Source organism: Theobroma cacao, chromosome 9 (genome assembly GCF_000208745.1).
Source record: "Theobroma cacao cultivar B97-61/B2 chromosome 9, Criollo_cocoa_genome_V2, whole genome shotgun sequence".
NCBI classification, from domain to species: Eukaryota; Viridiplantae; Streptophyta; class Magnoliopsida; order Malvales; family Malvaceae; genus Theobroma; species Theobroma cacao.
This window is the reverse complement of record NC_030858.1, coordinates 3,692,087-3,708,531: the sequence shown is the minus strand read 5'-3', so window position 1 is coordinate 3,708,531 and position 16,445 is coordinate 3,692,087. Positions and strand designations below refer to the sequence as shown.

Here is a 16,445-nt window from a genome sequence, read left to right as displayed (position 1 = left end):
AATCCCTATTTGGAAGTTAAAGGCCACTATGGCTTATGTCCTATGCACCGTACAATTACTAAAGGAGCGTTTGGCGTGTTATTCATGCGACTTGTCCAAAACCTTTCTTTAATCAACATTTTTACCTATATCATTTCACAAATTTTTTAGTTAAATTAAGTTTCAATTTGGTGATGTTTTATTATTTATTTTTTAAAAAAAATATTTTAAAAATAGAAATAAAAATATGATTAAGATTTTAAATCGATTATATCATAATTAATCTAACACTTTGTTTTTATACTTTTAAAAACAAAAAGTAATTAACACAAGCATTAACCCAATGAAAACTTGATTATCATAAACCTTATTGGCATTGCCTTTTAGCTTAACATGATTGAATCTCATTTTCCCGTCACTTATACTACAAACTTTTCAACATCAATAGACAACTATAGCTATCGTCATTTGCAATATTATTGGAGCTCACCATCCAAAAGTACCTAACCTACTGTCTCAAGACCAATAATTTAACCCTTTTTTATTATTTCTTAATTTTACTAACAAATGTTCTGAAGGAGACATTTCTATTCAATTGTTGTGTAAACAATTCTGTGTTCGGCACGTGAAACAGTTACGAACATGATCAAGATTTCGTTCGCAAATCTCAAGGCGATGGAAATAAGCAAAGACAAGATTCAAGAGTGACGAAAGATTTGTTGGTTCGCCATAAATTTGGAGGAGGCCGGACACGGGGAGCCGAAAGGCAGATGACAAACACGACGACGATTAATGTTTTTTAGCCCAGCAATCTCGTGACTGGTGTCCTCATCCCGAGCATTACACTTGGTTTTCAATATACAACATTGGTCCGACAATGAATTTATTTCCCATCCATCTCTCCTTAAAAGGACTGCTCTTTGCCCCCAATAACTCTCTGTTCACTGAACTTGTAAAACAAGATACCGGCCAAGAAAAGTAATGTTAAATCAAATGCTTATGTTGCAAATACGTTATTACTTAAGTAAAAGGAGCTTCATTATCGATTCATTATATTATTAAGCTTAAAAATAGAAAATAGATACAAAAAGAAAAGCATATCGCTCTCTGCTAAATATATATATATATATATATATATATATATATAAGTAGAAAAATATTACATACAGATTCAGCAAAAACAAGAGAAACTAAAAAATAACACAAACTATAAAAAAAAAAAAGAGAACACAACAAGCATGATAAGCCAGCTAAATCACAGCCGTCCATCATCATCACCATCAAGGATTCGACCGGTGCCTACCACGACTCTCATCAAGCCTATTAATCATATACAAAGCATTACTGGTAACCTTTGCCACATTTGTGATCTTCCTCTTCACATCCGATTTTACTTTCCCGTCAACTCCTTCAAACCCATCAAGACACGTGTCCTCATTTGTCAAAGCCGCACTCACCCAAGTCTGTGCATTACTCATCTGGAACTCAAACGTCTCCCCTCTCAAGTGCTTCAACTCCCCGAGGGTCCTGCTCAACTCCTCCACCGACTCAGCTATCTGCTCCACGCAGTCACTCAGTGCACCTCGTTCCCTCTTGCTCTTCCCCGTCACACTGGTCGTTAAGTAGTTCGACACTTTCCGGGCACGGGAGAGGCTGACTTTGACGGCAGCCTGGGCTAAGTCGCGTGGGGTGTTGGCGGGGCCAGAGTAGGAAGAGAGGGTGCGGAGGCAGAGGCTAGGGTAGCTGGCATGGACGCACGATGAACGGACCAGATCTCGAGGTGCATCTTGCTTTGATGCGGCGGCGGAGGAGAGGCAAAGGAGGCTAGTTGTTAGGAGAAAGAAAGGGATCGTCGTCATGTTTGAGTGCTGTTAAGTGTAGGTGTTTTGCTTGGTTGGTGAGGTGGATCTTATAGGGGGAGAGTGAAAGTTAGTTTAATGGCACGCAATAATAGTTGGGTATATGACTAAATCACCCTCAAGTTTGTTTCGACTTTACTTGTAAATAATGGCTTATTGGTGTATAATATAAAGGGTAGAGTCGGCAATCCGGGGTGAAATTTTTTGAGAGTTAATGCACGGCGGTGACAGCAGTCCAGTGCAAGAACAAGCACATAGACGTCGGCAAATAATTAATTAGAGACCATATCCAACATATGCTATTTATTGGCCTCCCTCTGCCCAATGAGGACAAGAGTTTCACTCCCACTCCCACCACTTAAATGTAGTGGAATTCTAATGTAATAGCAGATTTTTAGTGGCCTAAATCTTTGTGGCTTTAGACGACAAATTATATAACCTGTAATCAATGTATTTTATCAGCTGTTGACCACACTCTTAATATTAAAACGGCAGACAATCACCTTAACGATAAAGGATGTGACAAAAAAAAATCAAAGTTCATTTTCTCAATTATTATTTCCCTTAAAAAGATTATGGCTTGAGGAGGTATCTCTTTCTTTTTCTTGAATATTTCATATGTACTTAATGATAAAGAACACGACAACTTGATGATCCTTTCAAGGGATTGTCTCAAGAATCTAGAATTGAACCTTGGTTTGATGCAGAATTGAGGATTAAAATGGATGAGAAAGAGTTGCTTCTATTTGGATCAAAATGGGAACTGAAACATCACAATCCGAGTACGAAAATAAGATGGATGGTTCGGAAATGATGAACAGTTTTTCCTTAGCCAAAAGTCCATTACTGTGAAACTAGTGCAACCATGGGGCCTGACAAAGATAAATTATTGAATGTAACCCGATAACAAAGCCCTCGGTCCCAAGCGTATGAGGTTTGTGATTCTCTGTTTCGGCTCTGAAGCAAGGCATGTGCGAGACACAGTGCAGCAGGGGTTGCCATATGACCCACCACCAGGAAACGAATCATCGCATATTATATAGGCCTGGTCGGATTTAGGTTTACCTAATTCAAAGACTTTCTTCATCCAGCTTTAAATCTTTTGAATCTCTTGAGAAAAATCAGCTGGCCTTTCCAAGGAAACAGTTTGCAATTATATATTCCTAATTCCAGCATAAAGCATTAACCAATTAGCCCAACCTGACTAGATGTCTTCAACCAAATGCCTACCATACGAACGATTACCAATTGGTACAGTTCTTCACCAGAGAAAGGAAGAAACAACACGAAAGGACGATTCTTAGCCAAGTATGAGTGTTTAATTAAGAAAACAATTTATTAGTAGACCACTCATAACTCTAAACTACATTTACATGGCTTTTGGCAGTCTTGAGTTCACACATGAATTGGGCTACTTCTGTGTATATTGAAATTGGGACAAGTTACCATGCAGTTTTGGCTGCACCTGTTGGAAATGGTTTTGTCCATGTGAAGCTGGCTTGCAATCAATAAACCAGAGTGAGGGAATTGGTGATAGTGGGTTTGAATCACAGCAGAAATGCCCTTAAACCATTAAATTGGGTGCATGGTCCGGCTTCCATCTGAAAGGTCACATTTGCTAGTTGGGACCTTAAAACCGGTCTATTTGATCGAACTTCTGTATCCAGCCAATGGATGACCCGGCATTCTGCATTGTGGTAAGGAATCCAGGAGTGCCTCCACTGTGTCAGGCCTTTCTTATTTATGCCAATTTATATATCTTTGGCTTTTTTTTTTGGGTGGTAGGATGCATTTTGGAATTCGGACCTATCATTGCCACTTGTTTCCTCCTCGTAAAACAGTACGATGCAACGTCATCTCCCAGTCTCAGCACGACAGATGCTCTATTCTAGCTGTCATTTGGAATCTGAAAGCTAGCAAGATTTTCCTTGTGGGAAATGTCGTTCGTTTAAAATCAGTACAGAATCCAATTTTTACTTCGGGGGATGTCTCCATTTTTTACTCTCTAATTTCTAGTTTACATATTTCGTTTTTGTTTGTTAACACACTGAAATTTTCATTGTTAAACTGAGTTTTACTCCAATGCTAAACCCTGTCGTGGAGATTAGCAACAGAAAAAATGTCACCTATCAACCAGTCAAAAAAGCTAGGATGCTGAGAATCCAGAATTGTGTTCAATAATTAGCCATATAATTGCAAATTTCAAAAGTCAGGATCAAGTGATGGGAAGGTCACTTAGAGGGAGATGCTCGTTTCACTTGAAAGTCCGCAATGTGGGGTGGAGATGCATGCTACAATAGAATAGAATATGCCACTTTGGAGGCATCGGGCGCATGGCTTCTGAGTTTCTCAGTCTTTCTGGTGGGGTTCACTATAAAGCCAACAAATGTACTACCTCTTAACTGGAATCCATTCCTGCTTCGTTTCTTCGACCCACTTCATCAAATCAAATTAACATGGAGAAAGAGGCTGGGTAAATAGGAAGTTAAAAGCACATATTTTGGGATCTAGAGTTTGATCTGGTGGCATGCACTTGGGATGTGAAATAACAAAGGAGAGTTACAATTTTACGACGTTGCAAGTGGATACGTGAGCATGCTCTCCCTGGCTCATTCAGCTGGTTAATATTTGTGGTCTGGATGACCTAGCATATGACAAATTGACAGTCTTTTGCTTCTATAAAGGATCATGTTGTCTCCCCCTTGGTTTCATCACAACCATTCCTTTGCTTGCAGACCTAATCTACTATATCACTATGATAAATAAATGAGCTAAATAAATGAAAATGGTGAATATGCATGTCAGGGATTCATGGCTCTTTCACACCCATGTTTGTACCCAGTTTGGCTATAAATAACTACGCATGGATCAAATTACTTCATTCATTCTCACACCCATGACACCTACCAATCCCATCAATCTTATGAACCATATAAAATTAGAAAATTTTAGCGAAAACAGCAGCAGCATCTACCTTTTTTTGCTTGCCCTGATATTAGTTGATGGTCTATTATATTAGGATGGCGATATTCAACTCCAATCTGTTCTCGAATATATTATGGCAAAAGGCAAAAAGAAAGAGAGAAAGCAATCACTTTACAAGTAAGACCTATTTTCAGCGACCCTTTCTTTAATCTATCCCATGTATGTTTCGTTTTAAAGCCAGTGGTTTTTTGTCATGTACCTAATTTTATATTATTCGCTACTTGTTATATATTCTTACTAGTACTAATTTTTACTTTCCTTGTAAATTTTAAATGAAAAGAAAAAATCTCTTCTGTTGCTTCCTCCCCGTATTACATATAATGAATGCAATATCTTCGTCTTTATTTATTACTACTAGATACCAGTGCGTATTTGTTAATATTTGTTTGATTGTTGATAAAGAAGCAATCCTATTATTGATTTCTGCCACTAGTGAATTAAATTAGTTATTATTATTATTATTGACATCTTGGGATTATTGTCTTTGTTTATTTAATTTATGGTCTAATTAACCAGGAGGATTTTAGGGTAGGTGGTATTTCCCGTTCTAGTTCTGATATGTTATCAACAGGCAGGCAGATACAGATGCCGAGGCACACTTTGTCCTAATATATTAGTGGTGCTACTTTATAACTCAAGGGGAATATCTTTTGGGAATTGAAATGCATGCACGAAAACTTCTTGATTTTGGTCGCATGTCCCATTATACCTACTCCAGCTAATCTAGATTTGATGCTACTAAAAGGGAATTCTTTGCAAACAGCTGGTGGCTTTTGGGAAGGACTTACCCCAAGTGTTGGAGTTTTAATTAGGATTGATCAGTTACTCATTCAAAAACATGTTAGCATAGTAAAATATTGGGCATACCCAATAGACAAGAATGCTTTAATTAGGGAAGGCAAGGTTTAGAAAGAAAGGGTGAAAGAGTCCTTGTTATTAAAGGAAAGTGCTATGGCCTATTCGATAGCTGCACAAGTTATTGAAAGCAATCAAGTAATCCAACTCCACAAATATTGAAATAAAGGAAACAAGAAATCAATTGATAAGGGAACACGATGAAAAAAGAGGAAACAAAATAAAAAAAAAAAACTTGTGAATTCTGTTTAGTTACTCCACTCTTGGTTCACACAGTCTCTAGTAGCTTCAAGCACCTATCAAGTCCTCATAACAAAGCAAATAATTGAAGTTACAGTATTTATTGAAAATCTATCGACATTATGACTTACTCATAAACTAGTGGTCGAAAATCAGTAGTTCAATTATTCACAAACACAGTTGATTGAGATCGAGAGTTGAAATACAACACTAATTTAGAGTTATTGTAGTCAGTAAATTTGTAAATTTAATTTGTTTTCGTCTTGAAACGACCAGGAGCTTTTCAAGTGCCACAAATTTTGTCTTTCCTCCCCATTTGTGTTTTTTCTTATTAAACAAATAAAAGAGCCTCTAAGGCCTTTCGGATGTCACGAGGGCAACAGCCTGTTTCACCCAAAAACAAAAGACACAGACTATATCTCTATCAATAATTATTAGTAGTAATTGATAAGGTGCGAAAAATAGGCGATGGGTCATCGAGATTCTAGAGCTTAAGAAAAGTCAACCAATGAACCAACCCACACTAGATATTAGACAAATGCTCATCGTACAAGCTGCCAATTATATTAAGAAAGATGGGCAGTCCACAGATTTGTTTATTGTGTGTGTTTCCTCGAGGAAAGGGCTTCTTCTGTCATCACTTTCGCTTCTAAGAGGCTGACCTAAACCCCAAAGAACACAATAAAAAGACTAAAATCAGTTTCCTTTTGGCTTATTTTCCCTTGAATACTGGAATTTTAAGAAGAAACAGCCTACAAAATTTAAGAACAAAACTTGCCATCTTTGAAGTCAAGAAGAAGATGAATCTGCATACCATTTCAAATCACAAATTAATTAAGCAACAAAAAGAGACTATACTGTACTGAATAAATACACAGAGAGGAATTAACTTTAAAAGGATTTTGCTTTGGTTTTTCAATGGTTGTTCCGTCCAACAAATATATTTACATGTTCCACAACCTTAAAACCGAAAGTCATTAAGACAATTTAAAAAAAAAAACATATTACCAACTACATTAAAATCCTCTGGAACACCAACTACCATACAGCACAGCTTGAGCTGTACCTTCATCTCCTACATTCATCCCATAACCTAACGACGTTGCCGTTTATCGCCGTCAAATCCTGATATCGGTACCACCCCGTTTCCCCCTTTCTCACGCTCAACACTCTCTCCCAACTCTGCCACCACCCCCCGCAACTCCATTCCTTGCAATCGCCGTCAATGTCACTCCATTCCGTTACCGTCATCTCTCCGTCGACATGGCTATCTCCATCATCTTCGGAATAAACAGTCAACTTGAACTTCCCTCCTTTGGTGACTGCATCATGGCAAACTAACGGCGACGAAACACTCATTTCCATAACGCCAGCTGGAGCTGAAACCAAGGCTGAAGGAGTCGGCTTCTCTATAGCCTCGGGAATTGGTTGAGACTCATCTTGGGCACGATCGATAACGCACTTTGACGGCTTTTGGTCGGGCTTTTTAACGGAGCACGATGGGGTGGCGGCGCTAGCTGCTCTGATCCTCCAAAAACTCACCGCAGCCGTGATGACGGCCACCCACGTCCAGAGATTATTAACAATCGTGAAAATCCCAAAACTTACATAGTTAAATGCTAAAGCTTCGAGCTGAGAATCCACCAACACGTTCATGTTTATTTCTTTTCGGTTTCTCCTTCTCTGAACTCAGCTGTCTGAAGGATTTTCTAGTTTTGGTTCTGTTTCTGTGGTTTGAAAGAAAAACAAGACCTATAAATGGTAGTACTTAGGAAAGAGAATGGGATAGAGAAATATCAGCCGTTGGATGAGCCGGTAGAGGGTAGGATCTTGATGGAGATGCTGAGAATCAAGAGCTAAGATGCTAATTGCAAAGGTAGATCCAATTATTTATACCGAATTTTTTTATTATGCCTTTATTTCTTTTAAAAAAAATTAAAAGTATGACACGTTTTGTTTCAGGACGGGTTGGTTTTTTTGGTCCCGTGTCCTTCTCTTGATGCTGACAATTGGTCTATTAAGTGCAGCAGAATATACGAGACTGAAAGTAAGAGAGAGAGGAAGAGAAGAGTGACGACGTGACTGTGGGGTGACGGTAAAACACGTGGGGACAGATGGATGGTCTGTTAAAGAATCCACTGCGTCACGTTTACCTTGCGTTTTGTCTTCATTTTCCTGCCTTCTATAAATGTGTGGGTGAGGTGCATTAAGAGCAATGGAACCTCCTATGGAATCTCGTTCGATGAGTCAAAGTCCCCAAAAGGTCAGGTAGTTGTGCGGGGTTCGATGAGTGTAGCGGTAGGTAGACAAGAGGCGGGCGCGGAATAATCATACTAGTACATAACTTCTGTAACAATGTTGATGGTGATGACTTTGGGAAAGAATAATTATGTTTGGGTAAAGTATGGATTTGTAAAAACTTGAAACCTAAAAGTCATTGCCTCATTTTTTGTGCGGTGTGTAGAAAAATAGTACAAAAGAAGTTAACGTGATTCACTGCCTTAGGCCCTAGCTAATTTAAGCTACTGTTGGGTATTTGATCCTCATGTCAATTGCTCAAAAGTTTGTGGAAAAGAGGAGAGATTTATAAATTTGATTAAATAAAATTATAATATTTTTATAATTAAATTTAAATAATAAAATTATGATTCTGGTTCGAAAAAGATATAGATAATGATTTGAATGTATTTATTATCTAAACTATTTAATATTAAATTTTAATTATATATTATTTTTTATTTAAAATTTTATAATTAATGTAATATTTATTAAATTTGATTAATTATTTTATGATATTAAATTTTAATTTATTTTTTATGAATTAATTTTAATTTTTATTATTAATATATAAAATTTAATTTTAAATTTTATTTGAATTGAATATTTAAAAAGTAACATATAAGCTATTCGAATATGGTTTCGAGTTTAGGGTATGGTACTTCACAAATAATAATTAAGTTACCTTCGACATCCTAATCTTATTTTTTCTAATTAAAACTTCAAGTTCAAACCTCTTCTGTCCCGACAATATTGTGACAAGTTCTTATGTTCACAATGGTAGTTTGACTTCCTCCTACATGTAGAGAGTACTAATGTTTTCTGAAAAATAGATGAATGGTATAACTAACACATGAAACAATATGAGGGTGAATTTACACGTGAGTCAATGAAAAAAAAAACGAGATAACCATTGACAAAGCCATGAATAATGAAGGGGGACAAGACAATGAAAGAAAGCATAAATGGGCCTGAGTCTGGATCATTGAGCTGGACATCATCAAACGTAAATATTAACAAACAGTAAGTACATGTGCTAAGTATCCTTTGGGCTTTGACCACTAATCTTGGTTCATTCTTTGTAAGGAGAATGCTAATTACCGGGGCATTGCTTGGACCTATTAAGTTTGCCTTTGAGTTGGGTTTGTTCTTTTAACTTTTTGAAATATAAAATTTTTAATTAATTTTTTATAATCAAATTTTTTTAATAATTTTTAATTGATAATATAATTAATCTATTTAATTTTTTTTAAAATATTGTTGATCTTAAATAAAATTTTATTAATTTTAATTTTGAAAAAAATTTTTTTTCCTGAAACAACAATATATGCATTTGAAAAAGAATTGAGTCTTTTTATATGATTAAATATGTCAATTTGACTATTATCTTCCTTTGTATAATTTATTTTTAAATTTTTAATTTTGAAAATAAATTTAAACCATCAATATCAGAATAGTTGTTATATTTTAAGGAACATTAAACATTAAGACAATATTCTTTCAAACTATTGTTGTCTAATGAGTTTCAACTTTATATTGCTAAATAGAAAACAAAAAATATTTTCATATATCTTAAATTGTTCAAATCTATTTTGGAGTGAAAAAATTACTTGAACTAATATATTGAAAAAGTAATTAATTCTAAATGATTCTTCAAGAGATCTTGTTATTTCACGTGTATTACAGAATTTAAGTTTTATATTCATGCAAATCTAGAGTACCGTGAGTAGAAATTGAAGAGTGATAAAAAGTAAGATTTATTAATATGTTATTTTATCAATTATCTTTGACTTTTATATATTTTTAATGAAAAATAAAACAAATAGATGAAAGTAATAATGATGTGGAAACGAGAGACAATAGATATTTATTAAGAATAAGAGAATATGTAAATATTTTATTTATTATCTTAATTTTTATTTATTTTAATATAATTAATTATATTATAATTATTTCTGTTATGAATATTTTTGTGAATATCCATTTATTCTATCTATATCTAGATTTGATATAAATTAGATTGGATTAGGATTTAATCCATCTAATCTCTAAGTGTTATCTTCATCTTGTAAATTCTATCAAGATAAGGGAGTTATTTGTCTATAAATAGGCTCCCTCAGTTCATTTGTAAATATACACTTCAATAAGATCTCTTTTCTCCCCCTAAATACTTTCTTTCTTCTCTTTAATTGTTCTTTCAATTATCTTTATTTATTCTTTTAAGTTATTTTTCATAACACGTTATCAGCACGATCCTCTCTGATCTCTCAAGTTTAGGATTTCAATGATTCAATTTTGATTTATAATTTTAACAAATCAGGTAAGTGTTGCTATTACTTTGTTTTCATTATCTCAAAGCTTTAAAATGATTTCAATGGTTGGTCTTTAACTTTTGATTGTAACAAAATCAGGTAAGTGACCTGATATCTCTTTAGTATTTCTATTATCTTAAAATCAACTTGAATATGAATTTTACTATCATATAGTATATATTATATTAATATGAATTTTACTATCATATAGTATATATTATATTATGTCTCTTAATTGGAAAGTAAATTTGCTATTATATAGTTATTAATGAAAAATCATAATGTCCATTCCCTGAGGTTGTCCATTCCCTGAAGTAAATGCGACATCATTTAATAATTATGGTAATGGTCATAAATCTATCTATTCCCTAAAGTGAATGCCACATTATTTAATAATTATGATCATGGATATGGAAAAGGTCGTTATAATAATTTACACTATCACTATTTTTAATTCTAATTATAATTTTAGCACCAGAAGTGGATAATAATTTTACTATTAAAATTTAAAAATAATTTTACCATCAGAAGTGGAAGGATAATTTACCACCATAAGTGGATGAATGTCGTAACCTTCTAAAAAATGTATAATCCACCAGAAGTGGATAACCCATCATATGTGGATCACCCACCAATAGTGGATATATACTTGTAACCTACCACAAATAGATGAATACTTTCAACATACTTTCAATGCACAAAAAGTAGATGGATACATTAAACCACTAACCCACTAGAAGTGGATAATCAATCAAAAAGTGGATGAATACTTGTAACCCATCAGAAGTGGATAAATAATGAAAAGAATAAAAAGAATATAGAAAACGTATTGTTATTGATGTGGCATGAAAGATCATTGATCACGTACCTGTTGTACGTCTTAAATTTTATCAAGCATCACTGAAAATTAAAATATCTTGTGATAATTTTAATCATGACCAAATTGGTATAGCACATCAAGATATTTGTTCACTTTGAAAAAAGAATTGATTACATGATTGGTAATATAAATATCTGAGAATGAACTTGATAATAATTGGTATATTTAGTATAACTATATTATGAAGATACTTTAATATGTTTTCATTATATTTAAATGATATGTTCTTATTATGTGTTTTAATTGTATATTTAATATTCTTTTATGTTAACTTGCAAGTTTCTTATTGTATATATTTTATTTTATTGAAGAAAATATAGATATTGATCTTGTTGGATCTAAGATCAATAATGTAAATATATGTCTAGCAAACATTGCTATAACACACACTATATTTAAAGACAAAAAATATTTTTCCTACTTGACAAAAAAAAAGCCAATGTCAATTCAATATCTGGTAGTCTAAAATTAATTGAAGGCTTCGGAAGAGCTAATATTTTACTACATGGAGGAATAAAATAATAGAGGATGTATTATTTTCTATTAAGTCTCAAAGAAGTTTATTAAGTTTTAAAGATATTTGTTTGAATAGATATCATATTAAGATAACGAATGAAAGAAACACTTAATATTTCTATATTGCAATTATCTCACGAAGAAAGTGTGTGTTGAAAAAAATTACTATCTTTGTTCTCAGAATTAAACTATACAAATATTAGAGTAATTGAAACTCATAGTAAACCAGAAGTTTACTAATGATTTTAATGTTTGGTATGATCAATTGGATCATCCCGGATCAATAATGATGTAAAAAAAAAAGAATTGAAAATTTATCATTCATTGAAAAACCAAAAGATTTTTCAATCTAATGAATTTTATTTGTTGTTTGCTCTGAAGGTAAATAAATTATAAGGCTACCACCAACTAAAGTTGGGACTGAATTCTCTACGTTTTTTAATAATATTCAAGGTTATATGTGGATTCATACATCCATCTTGTGATCCATTTAGATATTTTGTCATTTTAATCGATGCATCGACTAGATGGTCACATGTGTGCTTATTATAACTTGTAATTTGGCATTTGCAACCATTCATTTGCAAGCACATTTTTCTGGTTATATAATCAAGATTATTTATCTTGATAATGCTTGTGGATATACATCTCAAGCCTTTAATATTACATATTAGTTGGAATAACTATTGAACAACCTGTTATTTATACTTATACACAAATGGTTTAGCATAATTATTTATTAAACGCTTCGAACTGATTGCAAGCTTATGAAATTCACACTACCAATGTTGACTTGGGGGCATGCCATTTTAGATGCAGCAGCATTTGTATGCATCAGGCCAAACGAGTTATTATAAATTCTCTCTATACAATTGGTTTATAGTCAGGAACCAAATATTTTTTATCTAAGAATTTTTTAGATGTGCGATATATATTTCAATTGCTCCACCACAACGCACAAAGATGGGTCCTCAAAGGAGGTTAGGAATATATGTTGGATATAAATCTCCATTTGTAATTAAATATTTAGAATTATCAATAGGAGATTTATTCATGATAAAGTTTGTCAATTGTTATTTTGATGAAACAATTTTTTCAACATTAGGGGGAGAAAATAAGCAGCTGAAAGAGAAAATTTCTTACAGTAAATTATCATTATCTAGTTTTGATCCTTGCTCAAAGTAATATGAACTTGAAGTTCAAAAGATAATTATTTTGCAAAATATAGTAAATCAATTGCCAGACGTATTTACTGACTTAAAGGGAATAACTAAATCTTATATACCAACTGCAAATATTCCTATTAGCATTGATGTCCCTATAGGACAAGGCATGCCAGAAGCGTGGAAATCAATAGGTTCTAAAGATAAAATTCTAGAAAAAGAAAAGAAGCAAATATTTAAGATGGTCAGAAAGAGTAAGTAGAAACTCTAAAAGAGACCCCTAACATAATTGAGAAAAATTTTAGAAGAAATTCAGGTCTTGAAATAATTGAAAATGAAGAGATCTCAATCAATTATGTCATGATGGGAAAAGATGGAACTAGTAAATAAACATCGATGATATTTTGTATATAATATAGAGCTCACTATTATGAAAGAAAAACGAAGATCTTGAACTTATATAAATTATTAGCCAATGTGGAAAGACGCAATTAAGGAGGAAATGTATTTAATTGCAAAATGTGAAGTTTTTTGACCTATAGTTCGTACACCACATGGTATAAAACCAGTGAAATATATACATGAGTATTTGTGCAAATACGAAATGAGAAAATGAAGTTATGAGATATAAAGCACGGCTTGTTGCACAAAGTTTTCTCTAAACATCTAGTATTGAAGATGAAGAGATATTCTCTGTGGTGGACACAATTATAATTATATATTAACTAGTCTGACAATAAATGAGAAAATAAAAATGCGTCTAATGAGTGTAGCTACAGCCTATTCATATGGCTCATTTGATATCGATATCTATATGAAAATCCTTGAAGGATTTAAGTTGCCTGAAGTACAAAATTTGAATTCTCGAGAAATTTATTCAATTAAATTAAATAAATCTTTATATGGATTAAAGCAATTCAGACACATGTGGTATAATCCCCTTAATGCAAATTTATTGAAAGAATGCTATAGTAATAATCCTATATACCCATGTATTTTATAAAAGGGGTTTAGATATGAATTTATTATAATTGTTGTTTATGTTGATGATTTGAACATTATCGGAACTCTTGAAGAGTTATCAAAAGCCGTGAATTATTTAAAGAGAGAATTTGAGATGAAAGATCTTGAAAAAATAAAGTTTTGTGTGGGTCTTTAGATTGAACACTTGGCAAATAGAATTTTTGTTCACCAATCAAATTATATCACAAAATGCTAAAACGATTTTATATGGAGAAAGCATATCCATTGAGTTCACCAATGGTTGTAAGGTCATTAGATGTGAAAAAAAAAAACATTTTTCGACCTCGTGAGGATAATAAAGAACTTCATGGTCTTGAAGTACTATATCTTATTGAAATTGGAGCATTAATGTATATTGCTAGCAATACATGACTTAATATAGCAATTGCTATGAATTTATTAGCAAGATATAGTTCTTTTCAACTCGAAGACATTTGAATGGAATTAAACATATACTTTGATATTTCCGAGGAACAATGGATATGGCTTATATAATTCAAATGTATCAAAATAAAATTTAATTAGTTATGCAGATGCAGAATATTCATCTGATCCATACAAAGATTGATCCCAGACAGGTTATTTGTTCACATATGGAGGTATGGCTATTTTATGGCATTTTATAAAGCAAACTATAGTTGCTATTTCTTCTAACCATGCAAAAATTTTAGCAATTCACGAGGAAGTCATGAATGTGTCTGGTTAGGTTAAGATCTGTAACTCAATGTATTCAAGAAACGTGTGGTATGTTAACCAAGAAAAAAATTCCAATAATGTTATATCAAGATAACACTGCTTGCATAGCACAGCTAAATGAATGATATATTAAAGGCGATCGAACAAAACACATAGTTCTCCAAAAATTCTTCTTCATTCATGATCTCCAAGAAAATGATGAAATTAGTGTTCAACAAACTCAGTCAAGTGACAATCTAGCAGATTTGTTCACTAAAGCCCTTCTTACTGCAACATTTGAAAAGTTGGAATGTATCATTTTAAAGATCTCTATAATGCAGTCATCAGGGAGAGTAAAATATGCACCGTACTCTTTTTCTTCATCAAGGTTTTTCCCACTAGGTTTTTCTTGATAAAGTTTTTAATGAGGCAGTATTTCATAAGCGTATTCTTGAAAAGAATTATGTACTCTTTTTCCTTCACTCGAATTTTTTTTCTTGAGGTTTTTTCCTTCTAAGGTTTTAACGAGGCATATTCTTAATACAATGGATATTCAAGGGGGATTGTTATGAATATTTTTGTGAATATCCATTTATTCTATCTATATCTAGATTTGATGTAAATTAGATTGGATTAGGATTTAATCTATCTAATCTCTAAGTGTTATCTTCATCTTGTAAATTCTATTAAGATAAGGAAGTTATTTGCCTATAAATAGGCTCCCTCAGTTCATTTGTAAATATACACTTCAATAAGATCTCTTTTCTTCCCCTAAATACTTTCTTTCTTCTTTTTAATTGTTCTTTCAGTTATCTTTATTTATTCTTTTAAATTATTTTTTATAATAATTTCAAAAATTATGGATTGTTTTTAAATTTGAGATTTAAAATTTTTGCTTGGGTGGCCTTACCTAAGGGCTGGCCTTGAGAAGAGGACCCGAACGTCCAGGAATAACTATTTTCTCTGATTTGGAAATCTCTTTATAGAGGAATTGGATGTCATAAGTTTGCTTTAGTAGCATCGTAGAACAATGAGTTAAAAGATAGGGAAAGGGTTTACTTTCATTATCGTGCAAGCTATGCCAACATACAGAAGGAGAAGGAGAAAAAGAAATAAGCACTTAATAAAAACTTTTGTCATCATAAATTTTGTTTTTTTATTTTTGACTAAAAGTTCAAAGAAGAGATAAAAAGGAATTGGAAATGAATGGATGGAGCTAAATTTGTACACCTCATAATGCTCGAAAGGTCGAAAATGCAAATGACATTGGTCATAGTCGTTAGATAAGTACACCCACCTGATCCAATATTGAGACAGACTTCGAATTCGAAATTGCCAAATAACATTTATGAGTTTGTGGAAACTACGGAATGACATTGACGTAGCTAAGAATTGGAGACTTCTTCTTTTTTTTTTTTGGTTTGGTTTGGTTTGGGCCTTCAAAAACATTCTAGATTTCACTTTCAAACGTTTCACACCCACCGATTCTTCTTCTTCTTCTTCGTTCGACGGTCTCTTCAGGGAAACAGAAGAGAGTTTTGATTTTCAAAAATGGATCCGTCATTCAATTCTTCATCTCCAATCATAATGATACCTGTGCGATCGCCAATTGGACCGACTCCCATTCAGAACGATGAATGTGGGTGGGGCTGCCGCATGACAGGGGGCGTGCGTTAGCTAT

The 16,445-nt window shown here is 33.1% G+C and overlaps 2 protein-coding genes and 1 long non-coding RNA gene across 3 annotated transcripts; 1 reads left to right on the top strand and 2 right to left on the bottom strand.

Moving 5' to 3' along the window:
- Positions 1,100-1,884, bottom strand: LOC18588233 (21 kDa protein). Its single transcript, XM_007012498.2, has one exon. It carries the CDS (start codon positions 1,836-1,838, stop codon positions 1,260-1,262), a length of 579 nt encoding a protein of 192 aa, XP_007012560.1. The 5' UTR covers positions 1,839-1,884; the 3' UTR covers positions 1,100-1,259.
- LOC108663390 lies at positions 3,217-3,814 on the top strand. Its single transcript, XR_001929370.1, has 2 exons — positions 3,217-3,535; positions 3,624-3,814. It is a non-coding gene; the product is annotated as an uncharacterized LOC108663390 (long non-coding RNA).
- On the bottom strand, positions 6,762-7,770 carry LOC18588232. Its single transcript, XM_018126704.1, has one exon. The coding sequence runs from the start codon at positions 7,572-7,574 to the stop codon at positions 6,987-6,989; it is 588 nt and encodes a 195-aa protein (XP_017982193.1). The 5' UTR covers positions 7,575-7,770; the 3' UTR covers positions 6,762-6,986.

What these genes read in the sequence shown, in the direction of transcription:
- LOC18588232 (XM_018126704.1), bottom strand. Translation starts at nt 7,574, where the DNA reads ATGAACGTGTTGGTGGATTCTCAGCTCGAAGCTTTAGCATTTAACTAT.
- LOC18588233 (XM_007012498.2), bottom strand. Translation starts at nt 1,838, where the DNA reads ATGACGACGATCCCTTTCTTTCTCCTAACAACTAGCCTCCTTTGCCTC.